This window comes from Scardinius erythrophthalmus (genome assembly GCF_964197995.2).
Source record: "Scardinius erythrophthalmus genome assembly, chromosome: 9".
Lineage (NCBI taxonomy): Eukaryota > Metazoa > Chordata > Actinopteri > Cypriniformes > Leuciscidae > Scardinius > Scardinius erythrophthalmus.
Window position 1 is genome coordinate 24,780,631 of NC_138229.1, and position 14,219 is coordinate 24,794,849.

At 46.9% G+C, this 14,219-nt stretch overlaps 1 protein-coding gene across 1 annotated transcript in view; it reads left to right on the plus strand.

The window, feature by feature from the left end:
• abca4b (ATP-binding cassette, sub-family A (ABC1), member 4b) overlaps positions 1 to 14,219 on the plus strand; it is a 51,995-nt gene that overhangs the window by 20,771 nt on the left and 17,005 nt on the right. The window contains exons 13-18 of the mRNA XM_081374350.1: positions 1,091 to 1,296; positions 4,788 to 4,964; positions 5,512 to 5,734; positions 5,927 to 6,148; positions 13,824 to 14,028; positions 14,109 to 14,201. Coding sequence (XP_081230476.1) covers positions 1,091 to 1,296; positions 4,788 to 4,964; positions 5,512 to 5,734; positions 5,927 to 6,148; positions 13,824 to 14,028; positions 14,109 to 14,201 — 1,126 coding nt within the window. The remainder of the gene's footprint in view (positions 1 to 1,090; positions 1,297 to 4,787; positions 4,965 to 5,511; positions 5,735 to 5,926; positions 6,149 to 13,823; positions 14,029 to 14,108; positions 14,202 to 14,219) is intronic.

Consider the following 14,219-nt stretch of genomic DNA (forward strand, 5'->3'; position numbering starts at 1 on the left):
ATTTTCCCATGTCATTGGAGCGCTTTGAGAACGAGAGGCCTAGTGGAGAATGGCTTCGGCTCTTGAAAGCGTGACACACACACACACACATTATTACACAACAATTAAGTTCCAGTCCTCGATTTTCTTATTGGCCGCTTGTCTGTGTTTGCGCACTCTAGATGTGATGGGATCTTAGAGAGACTCTTTCTGCAGTTACATTGTTACGGCAGTAGGTAGGGCAAGTGGCAAACCCATTTGTTCAAAAACAATAATTTACTCAGCAGAATGGCTGCGTCTGAAATCGCATATTCTCTTGAGTAGGAACTTATTTTGAATGAGTAATAAGTAATTACTTCATAACTGCTAAAATAGTACATTCTATATAGTATGAATGTGTGCGGTTTGAATGTAATCTGGACGTACTACATTCACCATGTTGTCATTATCATGTGACCTGCGCCAGTTACGTTGCTTCACTGTCATCAACAAATCCTCTCCCGTGGCCTCATGGGATAGTAAAGTGTCCATCTTATGCACACTTCAGAATCTCGCCGGAAGTAGTAGGTCGTCCGGGTACTTTTTGCCTACTCTTTTTTGAATACTGTGAATTCAGATTGTCACATACTGTTTTTCACCTACTATATAGTAGGGAAGTATGCGATCATTTGTTTAAAAACACTGATTCATTCCATTAGTGAAGCATGGAGATGCACAACGGTTCTGTTGTTGCTTCGTTTGGAACTATTTTCATTGGCAGAGCAAAAATAGACAAAGTAACTGGCAATATTGTGTCTAAAATGTAAATAATTGATAACTAATTTATTTTTTATTGAATGGCCTGTTGTATAAAAAATTCACATTTGCAGTGTGCTGTTTGTCTGAATATTCGTAACAACAGTGGGACAACAATACTTGCTTGTGCAATATTGGTTCTTCACGAGCAATGAATAAAAAGTACGAATAGCACATATCTGAATATCTATACAGTATATGATCCACTTTAATTATGGATGTCACCACAAGCACATAAAGGATTCAACATTCAAACACACATTGTTTTCTATTTCCTCATATTTACACTCTTCTTCTTCTTTTTATGTCTTATCAGTGTATAAGTCTGGATAAGTTTGTGGGTCACATGGATGAGGATCTGATGACCCATCAGGCCCTGCACCTGCTGGGGGAGAATAAGTTCTGGGCTGGTGTGGTTTTCATGGACATGTACCCCTGGACCACAGACGTGCCCCACCACGTCAAGTTCAAGATCCGAATGGATATTGATGCAGTGGAACGTACCAACAAAATCAAAGACAGGTGAGATGTCATGATGTTGAAATGGCCTGATTGTTCACTTAATCTAATAAGGGTTGTTCCTTATATAGGGTCAGGCTGGGCAGTTCATGAGACACAGATTAAGATACCATTAAACCACTGAATTAGAGTGAAACTGAATCTGTTTGACATTAATCTTAATCGCCAATTTAAAAAAAAAACATTCCAGCCTTTAGAGGACTTCCTTACTCAGACAGATCCTAGTCAAGCAAGAAAATGTTTAAATCAATCTTGAGGGAGCTTTGAAGGAACATTAGATTAAAGTTCATGTCTCATCTTTCAGAGTACATGTTTTGATTCAGATTTTCTATAACATTTATTGTGTAAGGAGAGAATGGAAGATCTTCTCTTAATTGTTCATGTAAGGTGTTGCTGCTCAACACACTATTGTTAGAGAAACAGAAAGAGAAAGAGCAGGCACAATCACTTTCTCCATGTGTGCTGCACACTGCAAAGTGACACCACTCATTACTGAGAGTTTCTCTGAAGCACAAAACATGCCTGCAGGTGTTAGTCTGGTCACGTCTCACTGTAGCCGTCCCTCTTTAACAAACGAAGACAAACAGCAGAGGATAGAATGACACTGTGTGTTCATCAGCAGAGGGTAGAATGACACGGTTCATTGTGTTTTCATTATTGTGGTCATAATGCAAAGCGCAGCCACCACAAACAAACAATGTGAATTGAATTACAAATTGTGAATTTTTTTATTTTGTGTTTGTGTGTGTGTGTGTGTGTGGCACTTCTCCTAGTCATTTTAAGGATATGTTGTTATGGGATGGCTTGTGGAAAAACAGGCCAAAAATGTCAGCATTATTATAATTGAGATTAAAGCCAACTGTCTTGGTTTTGACTGTCTTGAGAAGTCTTCCCAGCAAACTAGGAGGTTGACATTTCTTTACATGTACATGACAAACTACTCTCTAAATACTCTAAGGTCCTAGAATATTCATATACAGTAGTTCACTAACCTGAATGTACCTGAAAATGCACATTTAGAGGCCTACAGTTGCTTTGAGTACTATATATATATTTCCAGTGAAAAAATCATTCACTTAACAGGTTTGTTCAAACAACTGATTAATTCAAGAATGAAACACAACTACTGTGATGATGGATCTGTTGTTGCTTCGTTTAAAACCATTTTTTGTTGGCAGAGCAAAAATAGACAAAGTAACTGGTTATATTAAACCAAATTTCATATTAGCAGTTGCTCTGTCAGGGTTATGTTTTGTTTTCATGGACTTTAGTTTATCACATTGTTTCCATGTGTTGTCTTCCTGTTTTCTTATGGCTACATTCAGACTGTCAGTCTATATCCGATTTTTGTGCATATCCGATTGAAATACGATCAGATTTAGCAAGTGTAAACGGCCAAAAAAATAATTTTTGCTGATCATTTTGGCTCCGTTCACACTGTCAGTCCGAAAAATGATTATTTGTGTATCCGACAGTAATCTGATATAAAATTATTATTACAGTTTACACTTGTTAAATCTGATCAGATTTCAATCGGATATGCACAAGAATGGACTGACAGTTTGAACATAGCCTTTTTACATTCATATGTGGTTTGAAATGTTATTCAAATCGCATTTCTGGAAATCCCTTTCAGTCTGACTGCTCTGATCGGATTTATCGTGGTTTATGTGACTTTCTCACGCGCGTAAGTACCGTGAACATCAGAAGTTGTTATAGGAAACGCACTGAAAGTCCCAGCAGAAACAAGGTTGTGTTGTTGCAAAGTGGCGGAAGAGCAGAAAATTCCATTATAACAGAGACCGGCGGAGATGAAAGCTTGTAATAAAGCCATGCATACCAGCCTCATATGTGTCTGCCGATGCCTCATAAGACACACCAGCTCAGCAACTACACTGCCTACCAACACAAAATCATTGCCACAGAAACCGATGCAGATATTCTGGAAAACAAAAGAGTGGCATGGATGCAAATCGGATCTTAAAGGAACCATATGTAAGAAATGTATTTCAATTAATCATAAAATGGCCCTGATATGTCACTAGACATTAAGAAATCATGTTCATTTCAAATACTTATATCACTGACAACAGTAGTACGGCCAGGATATTGTCATTTAAAAAGTGAAGTTGCAGCCCTCAACTGATGTTGATGTTGTCATGTTGTGTTTTGGTCTGATGCTCCACCCTCCACCTATCTACCAATCACGAAGTCAGTAGTGTTTCGGCATCCGGGTTGCCAGCTCTGCTCTAGTTACCACAGCTGCAGCTAAAAACGTGTCTAATGTCTAACGTCACGAAACCTAAAAGACCTCGTTATGAATCCGAAATACGCAAAACATCTCTCATGAAGCATAAACATAATTAACAGAAAAAAAAAACTTATTGTGTAGGATTCGACACTTGCCATTGGAAGCTCCTTGTAGCAGCCTAACTTACGTTCCTGCTGGATCATGCAGCCTATCTTGCAACCTTGAGTCAGGGGGGAGGGGGAGGGGATACACAGCTCTACAGTAATTTGAAAGTGATTGCAGTACCAGTTTTGGCCACAATCTTACATACGGTTCCTTTAACAGTTGCAATACATATTGTGGGTGTCAATAAATTTAGATCAGATTCCAATCATATGGGGGGAAAAAATCAGATTTGGACTGACAATGTGAATGTAGCCTATGTTCCCGCTTATCTGTCTCCTAGGTTGTCGAATGTGTCGCTGTTTGTTTCCATGGTTACCTATGTTTTGCACCTGTGTCTAGATTAGTTTCTCTTGTGTATATATAGCTCTGAGTTTCTGTTGTCCCCTGTCGGTTGTCGTCATTGTTTAATGTTCATTTTCATTACCTGAAGTATCTCCTGAGTATTTAGATTTCTTGGATTAAAGACTGTTGAATTTTACATTTTTGAGTCATTTATGTTGGATTACACAGCAAATGTGATGTGCTTGAAGGCTGAATTTTTATTTAGAATTTTACATTTTTAATGTGTTCTCAGTGTAGCCCAATGACAGTCTATAGAGTTGTATTAGGCGACATCGAAAATAATTGGAAGTACTGTAGCCTATGATTTACTGAGTGAGCTCTATTGTGTGAGAACTGTTGGCTACTAAGGATTAATGCATTTTTACTGCATTAGAAAAATTGTAACAAAATATGCACAACTGTTCAAAAGTTTGGGATCGTTAATATTTAAGATGTTTTTAAAGAAGGTTCAGCAAGGGTGCATTTATTTGATAAAATTCAGTAAAACAGTAATATTGTGAAATATTATAACAATTTAAAAAAACTGTTTTCTTTTGATATGTAAATTATTGCTGTGATGGCAAAGCTGAATTTTCAGCATAATTACATGCATACGTCATGCATTACATTACATACGTCACATGATCCTTCAGAAATCATTAAAATATGCAGATTTTCTGCTCAAGAAACATTTCTTGTTTTTTTTAAAACTTTTTAAATGAGCACCAAACTACTAAATGCCCTCCTTTTCTCTTAGGTACTGGGACCCTGGTCCCAGGGCAGACCCTCTGGAGGACCATCGCTACATTTGGGGAGGTTTTGCCTACCTGCAGGACATGATTGAACATGGTATCCTCAAGTTACACACAGGTCATGACTGGCCTCTAGGTGTTTACGTGCAGCAGATGCCCTACCCCTGCTACGTGGATGACATGTGAGTGATGGCTAACTAATCCTTTCCCATATCATCACATATGCTTAAATGGATATTCTACCCAAAAATGAAAATTCTCTCATCATTTGGGTGTGTGGTGATCATAGCCAAGAACAGGCAGGACAGGTAGTTAACAGATAAGATGTATTTCTTCCAACCAAAAGGACCAAAAGATAATATACAGGGGCAGATATAACAAAAGTCATTTTCAAACAAACTCCATGTAAATACAGGGTGAGTACCCTCATGTCAGAAGACAAAAGACAAGAGACAAAAGAAGTAGGTAGGCAACCAAAAAGTTTTGGTTCCCTTTGACTTCCATTATATTTTTGACTATACAATGGAAGTCAATGGGAATGTCAAGTTAGGAACGACATATGGGTGAGTAAATGTTCACAGAATTTTCATGTTGGGTGGTCTGTCCCTTGAAGTCCATTGCAATGAAGTACAAAAATGACTCCAGTTGCATTATTTCATGGCATATCATAGTTCTCAATGAAACCTTGCAATTATCCAATGGATCTTGTTTGTTTTGTCCCATATCAAGGTTCATGCTGACCCTAAATCGCTGTTTCCCCATCTTCATGGTGCTGGCCTGGATCTACTCAGTGTCTATGGTGGTGAAGAGCATCGTGCTGGAGAAGGAGATGAGGCTGAAGGAGACACTGAAGGCCATGGGCGTCACTAATAGAGTCATCTGGTACACATGGTTTATCGACAGTTTCCTCGTGATGTCCGCCAGCACCGCTCTGTTGACTGCCATTATCATGGTGAGGAAGAAATGTGATGACTGATGAACTTTGTCCCTCTGAGCCTTTCTCAGACTTGTTGCATTGTGACCTCTGCTGGATGTATGTTGTTAGTACATGGAGGGTCTCTGTCTTTCTCTCACTCTCTCTTTATTACACAGCACTGTTTTAAATTAGAAGAGTATCTTAATTATTGAATGCCTTTGTCCTCAGGCTGGAAAAGTGCTCAATTACAGCGATCCGATCATCCTGTTCCTGTTCCTCCTCACGTTCACTGTGGCCACTATCATGCAGTGCTTTCTGATGAGCGTGTTCTTCAATAAGGCCAACCTGGCTGCAGCATGCAGCGGCATCATCTACTTCACCCTGTACCTCCCTCATATCTTCTGTTTCGCCTGGCAGGACCGCATTACCAAGAACATGAAATTAGCTGTGGTGAGTCCAATATGGTTTTCCACTTCTCTTCAGTTTGATCCAATCTAAAACGGCAGCATTTAAAGTTGCCAAAAAAAAACAAAATCTCTGATTCTCAACCAAGGTTCTGGGGATCAGTAGGGGGCCTTAACAAACTGTGAAAGGGCCCTCAAGATGACTAAAAAGTTTTACAGTTAAATGAAAATGATTATATTGAAAATAATCAAAATACAAAGTTCTGTCATGAAACTCTAGATGGCGCAGGCTGATAGGTCCTTAACTCACTCTGCCTGCAATCACATCATTCTCTATACTTTCAATTATATGATCAATAAGTTGACAACATATTTTGATGAGTTCATGCAATTTTCAACTTTTTTTATACAAGTTATATAAGATTCATTTCATTTTTTTAAAGTCAGTTTAATGTAATTTAAGTTGAAATGACTTAAAATTATTAAGTGCAGTCAACTTAGATGTTTAAGTATTTTTTATAGGGCACAGCTGATTGGTTTCTGCTGTATCAGTAGCCAATGGGCTCACTGCTCAACCTTAAAATACTTGGTCAGCATTTGTTGTAGCAGTTGCATCATGCTTTCAGAAAACCTCCACCTTCCCCAGCTCCACCTGTATAGATCTGCTACAGGTATTTCTTGTATGCTATTTTGTATTGCAGCAGCATTGTCTTACTTGCTCACAACAATATGTTGTGTTTGTGTTGGCAGTAGCAAGTCCCGTACTTGCTCTGCAGCAGCAACAACAATCAACAGCAGCAATAAAAGCAGCAGCAGCGTAGCAGATCTATTCCGCCAAGACCAAACATATCAACATTGTCATATCCACTACAATGCCAAACACTCTGAGAGTTGTCTTGACAGAACTGTATTCATAAAGTAAAAAGCTAAAAACACATCAAATAAATATGTAATCAGAAATGTAATTCTTATATAATACTGTAGTATAATAAAACAATATAATTAAAAAATATATTAAAAATTGAAAAAATTGTTCCCTTTCGTTGTCACTCCGAGTTACGTCGGATGACGACGAATGGGGTTTCGCTTAGAAATCCTATCATCTTCCAGTATATAAAACGAGCCAATGGCAATGAAATGCCATGGGTCTGCGGAATTTGCATAGCGTAACTCCGCCCCACCCTGGGGGTATATAAGGAAGTGCGCTGGCAACATGCAGATATGTTTTCGCTTCGGAGCCAAGTTGATGTACTTCACTCCACAGCCAATCCTGAGATTCATCTCTTCATTCTCTTCGAGACGAGCCTCTCTCCAAGTGTTGGTGTGACAGCGAGTTCCAGCGAGTGCACATTCCCTGCTTATCTGTGCAGTGATTTGCCAGGGTTTGTGTGTTCATCTCCCTGGTCGCTTCAACATTTGTGGAGAAATCTCCTTTCTAAAAGAGCTTGCACGCGGCACGTCTTTTTAAAGATGCCTCGCCCGTGCACTTCTGGTTGCGGTCTATTTGTTTCTGACTCTGATGGGCACAATCGCTGTCTTGTGTGTCTGGGCTTAGAGCACGCTAAGGCAGCGTTTGTGGATGAGTCATGTTCCCATTGCGGGAACATGCCCATCGCACGGTTACGGTCGAGACTCAATGACCTTCATGGTAGAGTCCCCTCATCCGCACCCCGATCTACGGGCTCCGCGAGAGCTAGTACTTCGGCTGGCGGCCAGGGTGACCTGAGGGTTACGGTGTGGGACAAAGCGCCGACTATTCCACGCTCCACACCGTCCTCTAGTGCCGTGCAACCCGCGAGTGGTCCAAATGAGCCCGCAGTACAGTCCTCTGACTTGCCGCGGATCTCATTTGGCGCTCCAGAGGAAGATTCGATGTCGATCGCTGCATCACAGGGTGGGCAAGAGTCCTTGGGAAGTGAGGATTCGGCTGTGCTGCCACCTTCGGGTGTGCCAGCATTGCCCGAGTCTGATCCCGAGATGACTCCCATGCTTTCCCGGGCAGCCGCGGCCATTGGGCTTGAGTGGTCCCCGCCACCTGGTCCGGTGCGCTCGCGGCTGGACGATTGGTTTTTGGGTGCCGCCGCTGATCCCCGTCAGCGCGCGTCCCCAATGCCTTTCTTCCCGGACGTGCATGAGGAGGTCACGAGGTCCTGGAAGGCACCATTGTCTTCTCGTGATCGCTCGGCGACCTCCTCCGCCCTGCCTCCTCTCGATCAGGCGGCCGCCAAAGGGTACACTGGGGTTCCCCAGGTTGAACGCTCTGTTGCGATGCAGCTGTGTCCTCAGAGTGCTTCTTCCCGCGGGGACCCAAAGCACCCCTCCAAAGCCTGTAGGTTCTCTTCCACGCTTGTGGCGAAGGCCTATAGAGCTGCGGGGCTGGCGGCCTCCTCACTGCATGCCATGGCGACACTCCAGGTCTACCAGGCCCAGATGTTGCGTGACATGCACGAGGGGAGGACTGACCCAGCGCTCTTCGATGAGCTGCGTGCCGCCACCGACCTTGCTCTCCGAGCGACGAAGGTGACCGCACGCTCCCTGGGTCAGGTGATGTCCACTTGCGTGGTCCAGGAGAGACATCTGTGGCTCAACCTGGCCGATATGCGTGAGGCCGAGCGGACCCGGTTCCTCGACACTCCCATATCCCAGGCTGGCCTCTTCGGCGGTGCGACTGAGGACTTTGCCCAGCAGTTCTCGACCGCCCAGAAGCAGACTGAGGCTCTCAGAAATGTCCTGCCCCGACGGCCAGCTGCTGCCTCCATCCAGCCGTCGGCACAGGTGCCTCAGTCTGCTCGCCGCCGAGGGCGCCCTTCTACGGCTCCCGCCCCTCCCGCACGGCCCCAGCAGCAGCCTCCATCCGGGTCGCGTCGTGGAGGACGCCGTAGGAAGGCGCCACAGCCCTCTCCTGCCCCGTGCCCCGCTAAACGCCAGGCCAAGCGGCGCTCCTGAGACGGGCTGCTCAGAGATAGCGATGAGTTCTTCCCAGGAGCCGGTAGCAGGGCCGCTCCTTCCCCCGGTGGAGGGCCGGGGGAGAATCCTTGGTTTTTCCCACCCCGCTGCTCGTCCCACGACGGGCAGCACCCTTTTGTGGTCAAAGAAAGAACTCACTTCCCCATCTCTGAGCACACAGAGTGTCCGGATGACAGTGCGCGCCGCTCACGAGCCTCGCCACTCTCGTCCCCCTCTGTCGCCAGCTCCCTGCCAGAGCACGCCCCAGTGGGACGCTCGTCCTCCCCTGGCCTCCTCTGGCAGGACGCGGCTAATGACCGTGCCCCCGCACCGGGCCGCTATGCCACCCACGCCTGGGCCGGTCATTCCGCCTCGCTGCACCACCGAGGGTACGTCTGTGGTCCGTATGACCCCGCTGGTACAGTTCCTGGAAGCCTGGTTAGAGCTTCCCAGGCTGTCCCGCTGGGTCGCGAGGACCATCAGGCTTGGCTACGCGATTCAGTTCGCGCGGTCTCCTCCCCGCTTCAGGGGAGTCCGCTTCACTATGGTCGGTGGCAATGCCCCGGTTATGAGAGCGGAGGTCGCTACCTTACTGGCGAAGGGTGCGATCGAGACTGTCCCTCCAGCCGAAATGAGGTCCGGCTTTTACAGCCCTTACTTCATTGTACCGAAGAAATCCGGTGGGTTACGGCCAATCCTCGACTTGCGCGTCTTGAACCGCTCCCTTCACAGGATGCCGTTCAAGATGCTCACGGCCAAGCGCATTTTCGAGTGCATACGGCCGCAGGATTGGTTTGCAGCGATCGACCTGAAGGACGCCTACTTTCATGTCTCCATTCTTCCTCGACACAGACCGTTTCTACGGTTTGCTTTCGAGGGGCAGGCATACCAGTACGCGGTTCTCCCTTTCGGGCTAGCCCTGTCTCCTCGCGTCTTTACGAAGGTCGTCGAGGCAGCCCTTGTTCCCCTTCGGGAACACGGGGTTCGCATCCTGAACTATCTCGACGACTGGCTAATTCTAGCTCACTCTCGAGACCAGGTTTGCGAACACAGGGACCTTGTGCTCCGGCACCTAGCTCGTCTGGGCCTTCGGGTCAACTGGGAGAAGAGCAAACTCTGCCCCGTGCAGAGGATCTCTTTTCTCGGTATGGAGATCGACTCGGTCGCCATGTGCGCGCAGCTTACGAGCGAGCGCGCGCAATCACTGCTGACTTGCCTTCGTCAGTTCGAGGGCAAGAGTGTGGTCCCACTGAAACTATTTCAGAGGCTCCTGGGGCATATGGCATCCGCAGCGGCTGTCACGCCGCTCGGGTTGCTTCATATGAGACCACTTCAGCTTTGGCTTCGCGATCGAGTCCCGAGGTGGGCATGGCACCACGGCACGCTCCGAGTTCCAGTGACTCCGACCTGCCGTCAGACCTTCACCCCGTGGTCGAACCTCAGTTTTCTTCGGGCCGGAGTGCCCTTGGAACGAGTGTCCAGGCATGTTGTTGTGACAACAGATGCCTCCACCACGGGCTGGGGCGCCATGTGCAATGGACATGCGGCCGCGGGCTCCTGGACAGGACCCCAGCGCCTTTGGCATGTCAATTGCCTCGAATTGTTGGCTGTACGTCTTGCCCTGCACCGCTTCCATGCGTTGCTCAGGGGTCAACACGTACTGGTCCGATCGGACAATACCGCGACTGTAGCGTACATCAACCGTCAGGGTGGTCTGCGCTCCCGCCGTATGTCACAACTCGCCCGCCACCTCCTCATATGGAGTCAGAAGCATCTGAGGTCGCTTCGTGCCATTTATATCCCGGGAGACCTGAACCAGGCGGCCGACGAGCTGTCTCGGCTTCGGCCTCTCGCTGGAGATTGGCGACTCCATCCCCAGACGGTTCAGCTGATTTGGGATCAGTTCGGGGACGCACAGGTAGACCTGTTTGCCTCCCACGACTCGTCCCACTGCGACCTGTATTATTCCCTGACCGAGGGCACGCTCGGCACGGATGCACTGGCGCACAGCTGGCCGCGGGGCCTCCGCAAGTATGCGTTTCCCCCAGTGAGCCTTCTTGCGCAGACCTTGCGCAAGATCAGGGAGGACGAGGAGCAGGTAATTTTGGTTGCCCCGTATTGGCCCAACCGCACCTGGTTCTCAGAACTAGTACTCCTCGCGACAGCACCTCCCTGGCCTATTCTCCTGAGGAAGGACCTGCTTTCTCAGGGACGGGGCACCCTCGTCCCGATCTGTGGTACCTCCACGTGTGGCTCCTGGACGGGATGAGGCAGGTTTGAGTACCCTACCACCAGCGGTGGTGGCTACCATCACTTCCGCTAGAGCATTGTCCACGAGACATGCCTATGCGTTGAAGTGGAACCTCTTCGTCAACTGGTGTTCTTCTAAAAATCTAGAACCCACGAAATGCCCCATCAGTGTCGTGCTTTCCTTCCTGCAAGAAGGGTTGGAGCGTAGGCTGTCTCCCTCCACCCTGAAAGTGTATGTTGCCGCAATTGCCGCACATCACGATGCAGTTGATGGTAAATCCTTAGGGAAGCACGACCTGATCGTCAGGTTCCTGAGGGGAGCCAGGAGACTAAATCCTCCTCGTCCTCCCCTCGTACCCTCTTGGGACCTCTCAGTGGTTTTAACTGCCCTGCAGAGTGCTCCCTTTGAGCCTCTGCAATCAGTGGAGCTTAAGTTCCTGTCTATGAAGACAGCGCTCCTGGTTGCATTGGCCTCCATCAAGAGGGTAGGGGACCTGCAGGCATTTTCGGTTGACGAAGCGTGCCTGGAATTCGGACCGGCTAACTCTCACGTGATCCTGAGACCCCGGCCTGGATATGTGCCCAAGGTTCCCACCACACCCTTTCGTGAACCTGCAAGCGCTGCCTTTGGAGGAGGCAGACCCAGCCTTGGCACTGCTCTGTCCAGTACGCGCACTCCGTGCTTACGTAGACAGAAGACAGTGTTTCAGGACCTCAGACCAGCTCTTTGTCTGTCATGGTGGGAAGCTGAAGGGAAAGGCTCTCTCCAAGCAAAGGTTGTCTCACTGGATAGTGGACGCCATTGCTTTGGCATACCAGCAGCAAGGTCGACCATGCCCCCTTGGTGTGACGGCCCACTCCACCCGGAGTGTGGCATCCTCTTGGGCTCTAGGGCATGGCGCCTCGCTAACAGACATCTGCAGAGCTGCAGGCTGGGCGACACCTAACACATTCGCGAGATTCTATAATCTCAGAGTGGAGCCAGTTTCTTCTCATGTACTCGCTTCAACTAGCCGGTAAGAGATTCTGCTCAGGTGTCTTCGCTTGTTCGCCATTCCTCTCCACGGACGGGATACGTGCGATATATTTCCTCAGGTGAGCCTGATAAGCCCTGAGTCTCCTCCAGCACTGATGACGTCAACGCCAGAGTTATGCCACCGGCAGCTTTCGCGCTTGGCTAGGTGCCTCCATGTGGATGGTTCCCCCTCTGGGTGACCCCCACATGTGTATTCCACTGTAAGCCTCTTTGAGCATGTGTCTTTCCCTTGGCAAGCCACCTTGCCACCCCTGGGGTTGAAATATTCCACCTGCGGCTGGACACCCCAGTGTTATTCCGTATGCAGCCCTTCGGGGTCATATGTGTATTCCAAGTCCCCCCCTTCGGGTTGGGCATGATTGCATATTTCCACTGGATATGCTTTCCAGTGTACCTTGGTATTCCTGTGTTAAGTAGGACTCCTTCGTCCGTGCTAGTCTCACGACAGGGAGCTCAGACAGTCGAGAGGTGGTGTGATTACACTGGGAACCCCATTCGTCGTCATCCGACGTAACTCGGAGTGACAACGAAAGGGAACGTCTCGGTTACGGATGTAACCCTCGTTCCCTGAGTAGGGAACGGAGACGTTACGTCTCCCTGCCACTTCCACTGTACCGCTGGAACGCCTGAGTTCAGTCTCAGCTCCTCAGCGAAGACATATCTGCATGTTGCCAGCGCACTTCCTTATATACCCCCAGGGTGGGGCGGAGTTACGCTATGCAAATTCCGCAGACCCATGGCATTTCATTGCCATTGGCTCGTTTTATATACTCGAAGATGATAGGATTTCTAAGCGAAACCCCATTCGTCGTCATCCGACGTAACGTCTCCATTCCCTACTCAGGGAACGAGGGTTACATCCGTAACCGAGACGTTCTTCCTTTAGTATCTGTTGTTTTTAATTGAAGAACATAAACTTTTAAAGTTACCACATTATTTGTGGTTAATTAATTTCTTATATCAACACTCCCAGTTTAAAACAAGTAATAAAAACTCAGTGAGTGTTTTAGCGCAATTTTCTCACGTCATGGGATCACAACACTAAGAGATAGTAAATCTTTTCCTGGATTTTTTTTTGTGCGTTCCCGAGATTAGACCTTCCTTAACATAATGCCGAAAACCCGAAGTCTCTAGGTGGTCTGGTTGAGGAGTAGATAGAAGTGCAAGATTGGTGCGCACAGACAGAACAGAAATCATGAGTTAACAATCGTAATTTTGTCCGGTGGAAAATTGCGCTAAAAAATGAAAACAAGCAGCTTTGTCAAAATTACTGCAGAAATAGTCCGTATCAGGGAGCTTTGGAATGTTGTATTGGACAAAGGGAGGCCTTCAAGTAAAATAGGTTGAGACCCACTGCTATAAATGTCTTATTTAATTTAGAAACTATTTAAATATAGAAAGTCATTCATTTATATTTGGACTTTACATCTGATTGGTCAAAATGACTCTTGCATGTAGTTTGTTTTGTAAAATGCTCCTGCTTTTCCAGAGCTTGCTGTCTCCAGTGGCCTTTGGTTTTGGGACAGAGTATCTATCCCGCTATGAGGAGCAAGGCCTGGGTCTGCAGTGGGACAATATTGGTACCAGTCCTCTAGAGGGTGATGAGTACTCCTTCTTCACTTCTATTCGGATGATGCTATTGGATGCAGTTCTTTATGCTGTTTTGGCTTGGTATCTCGACAACGTATTTCCTGGTTCGTTTCTTACAAAGCACTGCACTGAATATGCTAAACTACTATAAAAGAAAGCTTATTTTTTTCCATTGGCTTTTCAGGCCAGTATGGCATCGGTCAGCCATTTTATTTCCCTCTGCAGCCCTCGTACTGGCTGAAGCCGACACCTTTACCCTCACAGAATCCAGATCCAGGTATGGTTAATTTGTTTA